The 17,997-nt window shown below is 34.7% G+C and overlaps 1 protein-coding gene across 10 annotated transcripts in view; it reads right to left on the reverse strand.

The window, feature by feature from the left end:
- Nucleotides 1–17,997, reverse strand: part of LOC113517007 (GTPase-activating protein skywalker) — a 119,525-nt gene that overhangs the window by 62,105 nt on the left and 39,423 nt on the right. For all 10 annotated transcript variants that reach the window (XM_052901980.1, XM_052901983.1, XM_052901982.1 and 7 more), the window contains one exon: nucleotides 4,409–4,613. In XM_052901980.1, coding sequence (XP_052757940.1) covers nucleotides 4,409–4,613 — 205 coding nt within the window. The remainder of the gene's footprint in view (nucleotides 1–4,408; nucleotides 4,614–17,997) is intronic.

The raw sequence follows: 17,997 nt of genomic DNA on the forward strand, positions 1-17,997 counted from the left end.
CTTCTAAATGAACGACGACTTCATTTGAAACAAAATTGTTATTATTATCTATTTTTTCATTCAAACCAATAATTTCATAGATAGGAGAGATTTTGTCTCACACTGCATGTTTTATCGCTTGTACAACGGATTGTGCTTAGAGACATTGTTCAATATGATGTCCACGACCACTTTCTATCATCGTACAATTCGCCATCGACGGATTTCACCCTCCTACCCTAGAGCCTATATGGTCGTATACAACGCGATTTCAGAAATATTTTCTCCCATGAACGCTCTGGTTATGGAGTAAGCTCCCTGTCGAGGTTTTTCCAAGATACTACAGCATGGGGTTCTTCAAAAGTAGAGTAAAGAAGTTTCTTCAGGGTCAGCAACGTGCACGTAATAGCCTGGTATTGCAGACGTTCATAGACTACGGTAACCCCTTACCATCAGGTGAGCCGTATACTTTTTTGCCACCTCTGTGGTATAAAAAAAAGACATTTTATACTGAAAAACTATTACTCGTATGTAAACTTGGTAATTTTAATCCGCAACAAGCAGGATTTTGCTCCACAAACAAAACTAGTTCCTTCAATCGTAGCAAAACTAACATGGTTGTAATGCAAAAACCTATCGATAGCAAAAGAATTAATAAGATCGATTCAGAATTGGCAACATAGTCGCGTAACATACAAAAAAAAAACTCAAACGAATCGATAACCTCTTTACTCGTTAAAAAAAAAGTTACATGACAGATAACATATTTCAGATGTGATACTCCAACCAGAAGACAATCATTGGGGATATCTATAGTAAAACACAAACAATATATGCCAGACTGCGTCGCACTGTATTACGTCCCACAACGTCATTATAATATAATTTGGACTAATACAACGCTCTGTTGAACAATGTCACAAAACGACACAGTATAATGACGCAAACAGTGAGATGTGTCTATGATAACAACATAATCGTGTTTGCTTTGTTGAAGTTTTGAATTCGTCTCGCTCGTGAATGCTGTTACTAACGCTTTAGTCAAATATATATATACACGTTCATGGATATGAAAATATTGACGTGACAGTTCGTGGCAATATTTCTAAGGAGTATATGTAGAGACAGGTAATTTCCGATATTATATATTTAAGTTCTTCTGGACATTGATGACCACGAGCTTTTTGATTGATGAACGATTCATTACGAGCAGATTTTTCTTCGATATTATAAACTGGATAACTGATAAGTTAATATTTGTTATTAGACCAATATATGTGACTATATATATATATATATATATATATATATATATATATATATATATATATATATATATATATATATATATATATATATATATATATATATATATATATATATATATTACCCACCCCTAGTAAAAAGTGCATTAATATATGACAGTCAATATTAAACGGGTTTCTTTTATTCTAAATGAATAGGTACCGACAGATTGTTAACAGGCCCTCTGATGTATTTGACCCTTGCAATATTATTCCTATAGAGACTTTCTAACCCCTTACAAATGTTTGTTTTGAAGTCTCAAAAATTAGTCATACGTGTTATGAAAGAATAACAAAGGTGGAAGAGCAGGAAATTGTCACTTCTAGAGCCGTCCGGTCACCAAATTGACACTGTTGCCCTCAGCCGCCTCTTCACGTATCAAGCGACGCGTCTAGTGATAAATGGTCAGTCCGTATAAAATGTCGCTTGTTCGTAGTTCACAGAGTTTTGTCGTGTGACCTAAATAAAACTTGTCAAACATAGTCAGCATCTACGAAAATACATTTCATATTGATACCGAATACATCTGGTCGCATTCCAATCAATTATACGATAACGTGCGACGGAGGAAGTGAGACGTACGAAATCGACGGCACGGACGCAATGCAAATCTGTGCCGTACCGGCAACTGACGACGTCTGTACAAGTATGTCGGGTGATCACGACAGCTCGGTAGCACTGCAACGGAATTTCAGTCTGTATTACATCGGACGAGAGAACAATTTTGATTCTAATAACACTAGTCTGGGACGTGTTTAAAATATAAAGAAGAATAGATCTTAATGCGAGATATTAAAGGCCACAATGGGTCTAGCTATCTAGATTGATAACTGAGATATGGACGGGACAGAATGCTCCGGCAATTTGCCTATTGCCGAGTTCAATTATCGCCCCCCGCACTTATTACTGAATTAAGGCGAGAGCGACTGTAAATTTTGTGACGCCTCTAGAATTGAAAGGATGCTTTATGTAACCGGCTATTACCTGACTACGTAGTTAGTCACTTGTATTATACATAACAACAACTTACAAATTAATTAATTTTAAAAGTTAATGAAGCTGATTGATTTGATTAATCTAGTTATTAGATTTAAATAAAAATAGAAAACCTCTGACAGAAAGGGCATTACTATGAATGTAAAAGCTAACTTAAAAAACATAATCAGGATATTAACGGTTAACAATCAAGCAATACTAAAATATTGATATTAATTAAAAAAAAAAATCGTCAATTCAATAATGACAATAGACAGCATTATTCACAGATACATTAGATTTAAATTATCTGAAGTGATAACGCAGTATCGTATGTGTACAAGTAGCTTAAGTAATGCGACTGGAGTTTTGTTCCCCAAAAAAGTAAAATGGGTTCTTCAATCGTGACGAAATTAATAGCAAACATAAGTATATGTGGTCTCGGCATAGAATGGACCACCCATTCTTTTCTCGTGGGTGTCGGTAATTGGCGACTATGGGAACTTAAAGGTCGAGAGATGGGCAGCAGCGTCCCTCTTAAAATATCACCAAAGCCTAATTGCGATTGCCAACTACGCTGCCAAGCGTAGCAACTACTGGCAAAACCCTCCCATCCCAATAGGGAAAGGCCTATGTTCAGCAGTGGAGAGTAACGACCGATATCATCATCATAATAAGACGAATGAAATCTTGTTTAATAATGATAATGAGAACTGATAGCCTTAATAGACCTAATACCTAATAGCAAAATTTATAAGCGAGACGATCCACGTCATGAAGTTGGGTCGTCATGGTAACCCCGCCTGCGCTAACGGGATACGCTGGCGTAACACCAGTAAAGAGTGCAAGATGAGAATGAAAACAAGCCAGTTAGCCCACCATGATGAATTCATCAGGAATTAACCATGATAGTTTCCAGGGAGAACCGCGAGGAGGTCGACCTGGTTGGGTATATTGCTAGCAATGAGATTCTCAGTCTCCATTACTAACAATCCCTTTCCCCCCTGAAGTTAACGGTTTGCATTCGCACATCTAGTACAAACAAGTGGATGAGTCTACGAGTACAACGTCTACATGAACAATTAATTGAGCTTAACACAAGAGACACACACCATCTCGACAATTTAGTTATAAATTTGAATAAATAAAGGCAATCATCACAGTCATTATCCGTCCATCAATGGACATAGGCCTCCCCCATAGTTGGAGGGTTTTGCCAGTAGTTGCAATGGTTGACAGGCGGATTGGCAGCCGCAGTTAGGCCTTTGGTGATGTTTTAAGACGGACACTGCTGCCCATCCCTCAACCACGGAAAAGGAAGGGGTGGCCTATTCTATGCCAGGATCATATGGCCAATTCATAATATAAATAGAACGAAACAAAAATTAAACTACTTAATCAGCCAGCTTTACTTTCTTTTCTACTAGTATTTTCTATTTCTTTTATGCATCTACGAATGGTAAACAAGCTGACGACCCACCTGATCTAAAGTGGTAACCGTCGCCTATAACTAATTATTGAAATGTTAATAAATTCATGTCAAATTATAGACAACAATGAAAAAACGTTGCCTTAATAATATACTCCTGAAACATACGGCAATTATGAAACAAACTTTCCTAAAGGCCTTGGCTGAAACTTATTAATCGTTCAAAACATTGACAACAGTCATATAGATTAGAAAGAATAAAAACAAAAGCTGTCGACATAAAAGTTACCGCCAAAAAGATACAAATTATCTATGTGATTAGACCTGAATTTCGGAGAACGTCGTGGTGACGAGAGTACTGAGAATGTTAAAATATTTGTCCATGAGAAACAGGTATACGTTTGAATAATAAAAGTAAATGATACAAAACTAGAAGATTAATTATGGTTGATTCACGTAGAATATTCATATCAATAAAGCCATGTAGGTATATACAGTTAAACATGCGTAAATACATTTTTTATATCATTCAAGTAAATACTTATTGATTTTATATGCTTTTAGTTTTTCAGTTTATTCAGTGTGTTCAATACAGAATCTACATCGTAAATGAGCGAATGTCAATCTAAGAATTTTACTATCTGCATTTTAACAACCGACTTAAAACGTACCCGAGATCGTTTTGTAGTATCGACAATAAAAAAGTATAAAAACACTCACCAGGCATAAAATGCAGCAGGGCCGCAGTGATGGGGTACAAACTGGGACTGTATGTGATGTCCGGGCACGCATAGCCGAGTACGGAGACCACTCGATCAGCGACCGCCCGCCCTTTGCGGGTCAGGTGGTAGCCGAGGCAATGTGTCGCCTCCACAAAGGGGGGCAGCATGATCGGCTTGTCCGGCAGTTCCACTGTGCCGAAAACCTGGAAAGGAAAGATAATTATTCAATACAATAGAAATTACTATATTAGATTAAGTATATATTAATACGTGAAGCATAAACTTTGTACCCCTTCTTACAAAAAGTGCGCGGCTGGAGGAGTATGAAATTTGGCACACTTACATTTTATATACATGCAGAGAAGGAGTGCCGAATGCAAATAATTTTTTTTTATTATGCATAAAAAATACATTAAATCAATATAAAAAAAAAACAATACACACACTACTATGTATTTGATAAACACACACACATTTATACTCTTTTATTTATTGACAAAGTCTGTCTGTTATTGACAAAACAAAGTCAAATTGAAAATAGTTTATTATTGTTTGTCTTTAATATTATTTGTCTATAGTTTTACCGAATGTCAAAGATAACCATAATAAACTCGTTTATTACAATATATGTACATTATGGTCGAATTTCAACCACTGGGCGACCACTAGTATTAGACAAATAACTCATGATATTCCTGTTTTTTTGTCCATTATTTGGAGACGACGTAATATGTTTTCCTCTTCCATTTATCTCTATTTGCAATTTTCTGCATGCACTTTCATTTGATACATGTATTTTTCATACAAGATGTAATGAAAATCTATCTACGGTACAATTCCATAATATGTAATTAAAATCAATTCTGTCCAAAGTCCATATATTTATTACGGAACAAATTTTAGTTTATTATTTTATTCCGTTATATTATTCCAATAGAGTTCTTACAGCCTTTGATTTATAATCATCTACTGTTCTAAATGCGAGCAATCGTAAATAAGAGTAGAGCGATCGTTCTTTTTAAATGATTTCCATAATATAAAGCTTGCAGCATTTATACTAAAGCCAGTGAATAATAAGAGCTATATCACAACCACAATTCAAATAGTACCGGAGTATTTTAAATGTAGGTCGAATTTTGATGAAATACTTAAGATAAACCTCTCGGTTTCTATCTTCAAATTGCGTAATTGAAATTTTCTAGATATACTACTCATAGCTGTAGCGTATCATGAAAATTAATTCTAATTGGAAAATTAAATAGATTTTGCTGGGGGAAAGGGATTGTTAACAATGGAGTTTGACAGCTCCATTGCTAGCAATGTACCCTATTAGGTCGACCGCCACGTGGTTCCCCCTGGAAACCACCGTAAACAATTCTTGTCGAATTCGTCACAATGGGCTAACTGACCTGCTTCATCCTCACCTATCATCCTTCACTGGTGCCCCGCCGGTGTATACCGATAGCGCGGCCGGGGTTACCATTACATTATCACCCATAAAAAAACAGATTTTGCTTTGTAAGAGAATGACTTCAATCATGAATAGAATTAATATTGACTAGTAATCTTAAAACTTGGAATCACAAAATCAGTCAGTCAATGACGTGAGACTCAGTATGATAAGAGCACTGAGACGTGAGTATCAGTGTTCTTAAAACAAAAGTACCGGTGGCGAAGAAATTATACACTGGATAAAAATAATTTTTGAACTTAGAACATGAAATATTTACTTTAGAATGGTTTAATAGCGAAATCGACATCAACGGTGTAAAAATTGGCGAGCCGAGAACCTTTCTCATAAAAAAGAATATTTGATACAAATCATAACAGAGTACCTTTGTCCCATTCGTGTTTCAACCGTGAAGCAGTTGTGTTTGCATGGCTGTGTTTCGATTTAAAGGGTGGGATATAGCGTGAATTTACTGGGTACAGAGGAATAACATCTGAGTCCTCAGAAATGGCAACGCGGCAATGGGGTTCATGGGCGAAACAAACTGTTATGTTCATGGTACTGTGTCTATAGGCGACAGTTACCACTTTCCATCAGGTGGGCCGTCAGCTTGTTTGCCATTCTAAGTTGTATAAAAAAAAATCGTAATAGAGTAATTTTAGAAGTACGACCAGCTCGAAAGAAGTATAAAAATTATATTTTTTCAAATATATTAGCAAATTTAAAAAGCATAGAAGAGCTATAAAATTATCAAAGAGTTGCAGCAGCACTATAAAGTAGGTATCTGGGCGAAATGTTTATTTTGTATGACTCTATTGAGACTGCGGCCTTGCTCGCAAAGTGGATAATCACGGCACAACCCGAGAATATGTCCGCAGCAGATTGAATAAGAGATCTGTTTACTAAACACGATTGCAGGTTCTTGGGACTAACCACTTTATAAAATATTTGTTTTTGATATTAACCATTAGTCTTATAATTAAAGTTTAAACGAAATCTTTAATACGTTAAAAGTCATGAATATCGGCACTTGGTGGAACTTTGAATGTCTGTAGATATTATTACAAAAACAATGTTTACTCATGAGATCATTATGAAATCCTTAAAGGTTACTTACTATTTATAATGTATTTATTGTCTATGCATTTAATAAAACAAGCATTTTCATATAAATTTGTGTAAATATCTAAATTAGAATGAGAATTCCAATTCGGCTGTAATAACGATGATCTAAATTTCACATTGGTATGGGTAATTTTTTTTTTAAACAGGATTTCTTGTTGTTGTGTTGAATTAAAATTAATTGTATTGAAACACGAATAAATATATAAATCAGATAACTTACTTATTAAAGTAAAAAAAGTATATATAATTCTTAATGTTGATTCAAAAGTGCCAGGTTTATCTCATGTTTTGTACTGTAAAACTCGTAAAACTATTTGGTGTTAATTTTTGACACTTAATGGAACTTACTCGCAAGACTTGGAAATTATTCGTAATATTCTAACGTTCAGAATACAAAATGTATTAAATAATTTTAGAATACGTTTGTGTGGAAGGTTATAAATTATAATAAAATATTGGTTATGGTATATATTATATCAGAATAAATTATTTACATCAATTTTAGAAATATCGCTGCTTCAACATTATCAATTTGGCGTTAATAGGAAGATAACAACATCGGCTGTACAGCTGGCAAACCTGTAAGTCAATTGCATAAAACTATGGAGCAATGACCGTGGCCAATGGTTGTATAGAGCATTGGAAGAATGACAAATAACATTAATACGGCCAATAACTGTTTGTCACCGCGAATCATTGGCAAAAACCGGGATGTACCAACATCGGACGATGCCAGGTCGCTTCTATATTTAGACGACAACACGGCATCGTGGATTCGCAATGAAAATATTTAGATTGCAATAATAAAATTGTTTCGAATACAGAGCGAGATAATTTTAGTCTTTGTCTCAATGTAGATCCAAATGCCAAACGTCACGTAAGTTATGACAAACAGAAATCTAGTCAGCTAAGTAAACTGCGACCGCGGTAAACAGCTCCACTGAATTTACAATTTGAATGTTTAACTAGTTAAGTACTAAGTAAGTATATGTGTTTGTAACCATGTTCGTACCATGTGACTCTCGCCTTCAAAACAATCAGTTTAAACTGTATGAATAATCAACTATTATTTACCTTGATATCTAGCTGTTTTTCTTATACACAGTACAAACATTATCTTTGCAACTTGTAGAAAATGGTCTTAGACAGTCCAACAAGAGTAAGGTTAGATTACATGGAAGAAATAAATTGTGAAGTATGAACAGAAATACTCTCTATGCAATTTTAATAAAACTACAAATTAGTTTTAGAATGGATTTTGTTTTATATTAGTGAAATAGCTACAATTTGGGAAGTAGTATATCACATACAGATACGAATGGCTTTTTAGCTATTAGAAGGACATTATAAAAAGCCTCGTATTTTTTCAATTTGTACAAATGTATAAAACAACTGCGTTATGTACTCACAATTAATATAAAATACAGAATACCAACTATTCCAATACTGCAAGAGTTATTAAACAGAATTGATAAATCACGATATGCCCCTGGTATTGCAGGCGTTTATAGGCTACAGGAACCTCTTACAATTAGACGGGCAATATGCTTATTTGCTGCCTCAGGGGTATAAAAAATTATAAGGAATTATAAAAAAGCACAGAAGTCGATGTCACTTATTTTAATGATTAATGAAAATAATTATTGAATCATTAGGATTTCTTTCTGGAACATAAAATGGCAAACGAGCTTATTGAAACCGTTCATGACAAAGAGTAAAGATAATGTTAATACAAATAATTTGGACAATGAGTCTTTATTGTACCTACAATTACAACATAGAGCTCAAATTGAATTTAATTTATTTAATTAAATTAAATCAAACGAACACTGTGATAATATAGCGTTACAGACACTGAAAAGCTGAAGGCAACTTGGCATACTAAAGTATCACTTATTATTTTTACCACGTACAAGCGAGCGTTCCGGCAGTGTGGGCCCCTTGAATAATGAACCACCGGTAAGTGTTTTTGCTACGCTTCGCAACTGACTAGCGTTTTCTGTGTTTAGTGTATTAGGCGTTGTTAAACTATTTTTTAAAACATCGTACAACATCGTTACTAACTACGCTATAAAAGATAGAGTATGGGATAAAGAACAATATAAATAATTTTTCAAAATACATATCTACCTATAGATGTAAATAACGACATGATTCCAATGTATTGAAACTATTATAATTCATTACATAATAATTGCACAACATCATCTTTATTGGGTTTCGGTTTGAAGGGTTTTTTTTATGGATGACAATGGAATGGTAACCCCGCCTGCGCTATTTGTATACACTGGCGGTGAACCAGTGAGGGATAATAGATGAAGAGGAAGCAAGTCAGTTAGCCCACCGCACAGTGGGAACTCTCCTAAGAAAGCCATCTCATAAATACTTTTTCTAAAACTCTGTGGATATGCATGTATAATACCTCAAATTGTAGCTAAAGAGTTACTCTATTATTATAAGTATGATTCAAATCTGTCACTATTCATACTTCATAGAACAGAGCATCTAAAGTCAAGGAATGAAAAAAATACAAAAATAATTATAAAACTTAAATTTCGTTTGGTATAATTTTATAGTATCAAAACAATAGAAGTCATATAGTGTGATACCATTTTAAAATGCTTAGAATGTGTACTTTACTATAAAATAAAAATATATTTAGTTTAGTACAATATTACTTAACCAAAGAACCATATATCGTTATATGTATTATTTTCTTTTCTCAAACTTTCAGTTGGAGATTTGACAGTTGCCGAAGCTTGCCGAAGTTCTGATTTTGGTTTAATTTATTAGGAAATATAATGTAATTTGAGGGCAAAAGATTTTTTTTTGCAGTTTTACTGCGTAATATATTTAAATCTAGTATAATATGATGGTGAGAATGTTTTTTTCTAAGTACGTATATTAAGATTTTTTTCTTTATTTGAGATTCTCTGTCTGGACACTCAAAAAAATACTTTTGTCTCAATTATTACTATATATTTTATCTTCTGCGTTACTTTTAACAAATATTTCACATACAAGTATACATTTAGTTCCCATTTCCATACAGACCTATTCTTTACCGCATAACCGCATAATGATGAATTTTTTAAATCAAATAATTTTGCACACGTCTATGATCATTATTAAGTATAAAATAGTGCATTTACATATGAAATATTACAGTTCTTTATAAGCATTTGTCATTTCTAAACAATTGTTAATTACTTATCTCTCCGCAATGAGTAGATCGTGTACCGGACGCGACTTAAGTCTCTTATTGTTGAAAGTGATACAAATTATATTGATTATATCTCAAACTATGTACGAAATAATATTACCGAATCTTCAGATGCGAATATGCAAAATTATCAAGTATTTAGAAGTCCTTCATAACTCAGTTTCGTCAACGCTATACGAAATGTGGTCGAAAGAAAGAACAGTTTTTAAATCAAAATAGCAATTGGTTTAATGTCATTTTCACTGTAAATCTAGAAAAAACTACATGCGAACCTGAACCTTCTACTTCGACAGAGAAAAGAGGAAGACCTTCTAAAAGATACGATGACAGTTCAGAGAGTACAAAGAAACGAAAAAACAAGGGACTGCTTGATACCTGTGGACTTGATTTCATACTGAACTCATATGTACAGGGTTTAAGGTCACGTGGTGAAGTAGATGAAGCATTCATTGTTGATATTTTACGAGCATGGCCATCAGAAAAAAAGAGTGAAATACGCAGTAATTTTCTTAATGAACCGACACATATAACAGCATATTCAAAAGATGAAGATCTTAGCATTTTTGTAGAATTGGATCTGAACAAGGCACAGTAAGAAAATATGATGAGTTGTTTGATAGCAAAGAATTGCTTATTGTTTCCATCATACAAGTTGATTCGTGAAGTTACAGAATCTTGCTATCCGCCAAAATCACAAGGTGTTGATTCATTATGAAAGTGTGATACGTTACTTTTCTGTCTTGCCTCTTGGGCAACTTTCAGAAAATGCTCAAGAGTCACGGAACAAAGACTATAAAGAGTTCAGGCTTCATTATGCAAGACAATGTTCGAGGGTAGCCACTAACGAAGATGTTCTACACGCACTTTTATATACCTCTGACCCATACATAACAAGTTTAAGAAAACCTTCCAATAAAAAATATTTAGAACTTTTTGATGAAGTAAAGGAGCTCTTGAGTGACTTCTAAGTTATCTTTATAAGAGTTTTTGTTTTTTACGCAGATACTTTTACCTATTCCTGTATAAATTTCTTAGGACATAAATGTAAGCCTACAAATTTTATATTTCTTGTATTCCTATATTATTTATAACTATTAGAAATAAATTTTTACTCACAACGCATACATAATTTAAAAGTATATATATTTAAGATTATCAGGAAAAAGAAATCATGTACATATCTTTATTAATACGAAAGTTATAGATTTATGAGATGAAAAGGAGTCAAAGTTCCCACTGTGCACCGTGACGAATCTAACAATATACCAATCACGATGGTTTCCAGGGGGAACCATGAGGTCGACCTGACAAGGTATATTATTAGCAATGGGGCTACTAATCCCCATTACTAACAATCCCTTCTCTCCCCGGTTTTAAGGATGGGATATGGCAGTGAATTTACAGGGTACAGAGGAATAACACCTGAGTCTTTAAGAATGGCTACGCATGGGGTGTATTATGGGCGAAACAGTATACTCTATTATGTCCATGGTACTGCTCATGTCCATAAGCGACGGTTACCACTTTCCATCAGGTGGACCATCAGCTTGTTTGCCATTCTAAGTTGCATAAAAAAATTACCATTACCATCACCATCACACCATTTAAATATTTTTTTTTTGGTTCAGAAGTTCGAAAATAATAAAGCGACAACTGCAAACTCTGACAGCAGTAATTGTTGTTCTAATCATAATCCCTGAGTAGAATAAGACAACCGCCAAGACTAAAACGGGTCTACGTGGTGAACGTGGTGAGCCTTTCAAAATAATGAATAATCTCCAAAATGTATTAACTTTATACAATGACATTTCACAAACTTGTATCGATTCTGGCATTCTCCAATATTCAGATGTAGTCCAAGAAAATAACGTAAACATAATATCAGACATATCAGAAACAACAACAAACTGTTACACGTGCAAATTGATTCCATTGTAACTCTCTATAAAAATCTCAGATTTACGTCGTCATGATGTTGAAATAGCAGAAAAAAACAATCTGCAATCATCCATACTGGTTCTCGCGTGTGTGCCACGCCCCCTGCGCGCGCGCACCGGGCGTCCTTCGCTCTGTCAAGGCCGCCCACGCTTTACGTGCCCGGTGCCAACCTGATCTAAACAGCCTGTTTTGTTTATAGACGAAACCTCCAAACCTGTTTGTCATTATATTTTTGAAGACGAGTGACTTTTTAACTTATTTATATCACATATCTGTGTTCGGTCAGTTTATTCGTATTACCTCATGCTCTGCGTATACCTATGTATATCAATGATTAAACTGCAACCTTAGATCAATCTTAATGTCACATATTATTAACTTACATTACTGGAGTGGTAAACAGATTGTTAGTACAAGTAATGGGGATCCAACAGCCCCATTGCTAGCAACATACTCTATCAGGTTGACGTCCACACAGTTCCTTCTGGAAATCGTCTTTGTTAATTCTTATGGAATTCGTTACGAAGGGCTAATTGACCTGCTTTCATCCTCGTCTACCAGGCGGGGTTGTATTCTTATATCACTACACTTCTATTTTACTCCATATGTAACTTCAATTGAATTAAAAGTAATATAAGTAAGCAGTGATATTAAATACCAAATCGAACAACAAAATAATGGAACATAGATACATACATATCTCTCACATTTGTCTACCATTAAGGTAAACAGAAACAATGGAACGCCAAATGCTTCGATTCACACAAGCCTCTTTCGCTTCGTCTACATTTATCAATCTTTTCATGCACGCTCGTCTTTTGTTCTTTTTCACCACATCGGCTATTTGGTCCATTGCATGTATGTTCATTCTAGGGCAACCCCTGCCGACAACTCTATTTATTCTTGCTCAAAATCGAACCGAACTTGACAGAACGAACAATGGAGATATTCGTGTAATCAAGTACATATAGAGGGGAAAAGAGATTATTTGTAATGGAATCTATCGGGTCGACCTCCACGTGATCCCCTCTGGAAATCATCGTAGTTAATTCTAGTGGAATTCGTCACGATACCAGATTGTTAGTGCAAGTAATGGGGATCCAACAGCCCCATTGCTAGCAATGTACTCTATCAGGTCGACGTCTACTCAGTTCCTTCAGGAAATCGTCTTTGATAATTCTTATGGAATTCGTTACGAATGGCTAACTGACCTGCTTTCATCGTCACCTATTATCCATTCCTCACTGGTGCCCCGCCAGCGTATACCGATACCAGGCGGGGTTACCATTCCATTATCACTCATTACAAAAAAAGTACATATAAATTTTATTATCCATCAGAACCAGATAAATTACTTAAATTGTATTAACCTGACCGGAATAACATTTATATTTTAATAATATACAAATGCTCATCGACGTGACACTGATGAGAGCTGAAGATTGAAATGAAATAAATACGTTCGAAAGAGGCGAGTATTAGACAACGACGCTAGTAGCAAAATATATTGTAGCTCCTGAAAGCGAAATTATACACGGACACCGCATCGGTGATTCTTGGCAATTGTTCGGTAGCGTCTAATAACAAAACAGATGCAAATATAAACAAGGTATTTGTGTTTATAGCGTCTGTGTTGCTAGGATTGAGGCCGCGGGCGCGAGCGTGGGCCTCCGGTCGAGCCTTTCAATACAATAAGAATCCGCTGTTGTTTTCGATCTAATCCATTTTCAACACTGCACATTTGCATCTAACCTTGATGTCCAATATGAATAATGTACTTTTATTGGAATGTTTTCAGCACAAGTTTGCGCTACATATATTAATATTATTCGTACGTATGTAATAGAGTTTAAAAAACTAAAAAGCAGAAAAAAGAACGCATGGAATTTAGACCACACAAACCTGTTGATTAGATAAAAGAAATCTCTTCTAAGCTTAAATAAAATATCTTGTTGATAATTTCCGCAGTTTGATGCAAGCAAGAATAGTTACAATAGTATTATATGGACGACACATCACGTGAACTGACACGGATTATAAACGCGAGGATGACAATAGGCACGTGCGTGGGCGAAGCGCTAAGGCCCTAATTAGTACGCACACAACCCCGACGCGACCTCTTGCCACCGACAATCAACGCTTAATTGAATAAAGTGGACCGACAAAACCCGAATTGCGAATTTGATGTTTATTATATGCCACGTAACTAGTTGAAGCTTTCCTAAATCAAATTACATAAATTGAGTTTTATAATCCCATAATCTGTACAATTTAACGAAGACAATTCAATAAAAAGAAATCTAATAAAATTAAGAGAGGTCACAACTTGAATAAATATGTAAATGAACTATTGAAATAAGGCAAAAGTTTTCCTATATGCCGTTGAATAAATATATACTCGTATGTGCCCGTTGTTATTCTGTTGCGAATAAGATCGATGATACTATTTTGGGCAGAGCAAATCCACAAGGCGGATTCCGTCGGAAATAACTTTGTATTTTACCATCGCACTACATGCTACGTAAATCTTTCGCAGTGGCGAGTCGATTGTGAATAACACTCCTGTTTTGTTATCACTAGTACTATATGAGTGAAACGACATTGAGCACTTAAGAACATAGTACGAGATAACGCAACATTTATATACGAGTAATGATAAAAATGATAGAAAACATACCTACAAATTTTCTTTTAAACGAAATGTGCAACACTGTCTGTAAATTGGATAACATTTAAAGACTAAAATATGCAATGCTCGTAAATGCAATCAATACACGTTAGTGACAAACGTGTGAAGTAAAGGCTGCGGGAGGTTCATTTACATAAACACAAAAGAAACACGATATAGAAAGAAATTTGTGAAACCATATAGACTGTGCATATAAGAACGACCTTCATGGTTGGCGTTTGAAGTTGATAAGCAATACTTTGAATAGTATATGATATATATAAAGCTATGCAGTAAGATTAATATATTTGCTTTTAAGGGTGAAGAAGCAGTAATAGCACTATAATGAAGTAATTTAAATGAGCATTAATATTGATAACTAGTTAACCTGTCATATTAACTACAAATCGAATAGTCTAGGCAAATTCCACTGTTCTATTTCGATAATCATAATAGTATAACAATAATTAGATAATAAGTGAGTGAAGAGACAATTTCCGTATCGTGCTGGCTGTAAACAGTAGATCCGATAACCCCGCAGTCAGACCTGTTTACAGTGCATAGTTTGATTGATAATGTGATATTAGTGGGGGCCAGAGGTTATCACACGTCAGGAGCATTCAAACGATTCTCTTGTGCTGATAATTTTAGTTTTATTAAATTGTATGGGTCATCTGTGTTTATTTTTACAAAAGTAATCGACGTATCCATTATCGAAATGAGGTCATTGATAGATTAATCTAAGGTTTAAAAAGATATAAAACCAATGATAATAACTTAATATAAAAATATCAGCACTTTTCAAGAGAAAAAAAGAGAGAAAAAGAACCAACGGTTTTTTTTAAAAAGCATACATTCACATCATTTCATGGCATCTCCATATTCACATAAGAATGTGAAGAATTATCTCAGTATCTCTCACTACCCCGAAGGGAAAAGGGATCGAGTTGGGAAAAGAGATCGATAAACAATAAAAAATACTTGTTCTTATGAATCTAAAATCAAGAAAAATTCCATTCATCGAATGGACAACATTCCAGTCCCGTGCCTAAAATTGTTTTATGGAATATTTATCTCTAAGCGAATATTGTTAATAAATATTGGCAATGTTCACGGCGATAACGAACGAAAATAGATCGACCCAATAAAGAAACGCGGCATAGGTTCATTGCGCAACGGTTTCTTTGCTCCGACGCGGATGTGAATGTGCCCATGGTACTGCGAACATTACACAACATAGGCACCCATGAGTTCAGTATGGCTCCTCCCAATTTGAATGCCGACTATGAAAAACAAAAGATATTTATCTGAAATATGTTTTAAATAATACTTCTGATTTCTTCTTTTGTTATAGAACTATTAATGTTAAATAATACGCAATATAGGATTAATGATAAGATTAATTTTTGAAACAAAAACATATAATTTTGCTTAGCATACAAAAAAGACAGCTACATCTATCGTGTTAAAATTACTATAGAACCAATTTAGTACCATGGACATAACAAAGTTTCGTCCATGAAACACTGTTTCGCCCATGATAACCACCATGCGTTGCCATTCCTGAGGATTCAGGTATTATTCTTCTGTACCCTGTAAATTCAAGCCATATCCCACCCTTCAAACTGAAACACAGCCATGCAAACACAATTGTTGCACGGTAGAAACACGAATGGGACAGAGATACCCAAGTAATCGACTTTTGTACAAAGTCTCCGTCTGGTAAATCCCATCAATTGCAAAAAAAAATATCCAAAATAGTTCAGGTTGAGAACCTTTAATTTTTAAAGTGAATAATTAATAAAGTTGGTAGATATGTATACTGAATAACTCATGGATTGTATACCCAAATCAAATAAGTTTTGGATGACATATCAGATCAGTACTAGATACGTCTTGATCAGATATGTCATAACTTAGATAAAACTATTACATGTAGATAACGTAATCAGTAGGTAGTAGAGAGACTCAATATTATTTAGTATGTAACTAGTATATAGCGTGGACTGAAAGACGATATAGTGACAAAAATCAAAAAGGGAATGTTGCGTCGGGTGGCCATTTGGAGAGGATGGATAAAAGAAGAATTACGAAAGAAATTTATCGAGCAAGAATGAATGGAGATGACGGTAGGGGCCACTCGAGACGGACGTATATCGACCAAATATGTGCCGTAGAAGGGCTAAATTAAAAGTACCCGTAACCGGTAAGCATGTATAAAAAGATTGATAAATGTGGAAGAAGCGAAAGAGGTTTGTTTGAATCAAAGTGTTTTGCGTTCCATTGTTTGTGTCTTTCCTAACGGAAGACAGCAATGACAGAAATGTTTGTAAGTATATAAGATATTTAACTTTTTAAAAAAAACAGCGACACAATTGTAACAAAATATACCAGTGAATGACGAAATAATCTGTAGATACATTAAACTGTAAAAAATCTATTCCCAATTTGACGGCATAACCGCGTAACACTGGCACAAAAAAAATACAGACTAACTGAGAACTTCTTTATTTTATTAAACGCTTAATAATGAATGAGCTCAGGTCATCAATAATTCTTGATAACATTCAAAATATCGCGACCCTGATGAGTTCAGAGACCCCGAAAATGCGTAGTGATGTATTTATTAATTTGTTAATGAATATGTCCGAGAGTACTCTGTGCTCTCGTAGATGTCATTAGAAAAAATCAATGTGATTAATCTGTCACTATTTTCGTCTCAAGTTCCGGGAATCGGGTGCCAACGACCTTTGTCTACCAGAACCATAACAAATCATAAAGTCCTTCTTCTGCTAGGCCGTCTCTCTCTCTCTCTCTACATTAGACGAGAATATTAGTCCACTAATGATATGCTAGCCAGGTAGTTTGGTATAGAGTTTTATGTCGAATTTTCCTTGATTACGACTTAGGAAACCCAAAAAATAATAAGGACCCATTACTACACACTTTAAATAATACATTACGGTTTACTTATTCCGTTACTACACAAAGTAATTTCAATCACAACGAACATGTTAAGCAGCTAAACCTCAAATCAATGAATCATAGCTTATGGTGTCCTACTGCTAGATAAAGATCTCCTTCATCTGCTTCCATCTCGCATGATCACCGGCCAAGCCGTACCAATCTTTATGGACCTTCTATCTTGAAATTAATACTGTCTATTCTATAAAACTACTACGC

The sequence above is a fragment of the Galleria mellonella genome, unplaced genomic scaffold (genome assembly GCF_026898425.1).
Source record: "Galleria mellonella isolate WM207_F2 unplaced genomic scaffold, CSIRO_AGI_GalMel_v1 utg83, whole genome shotgun sequence".
In the NCBI taxonomy this organism is placed as follows: Eukaryota; Metazoa; Arthropoda; class Insecta; order Lepidoptera; family Pyralidae; genus Galleria; species Galleria mellonella.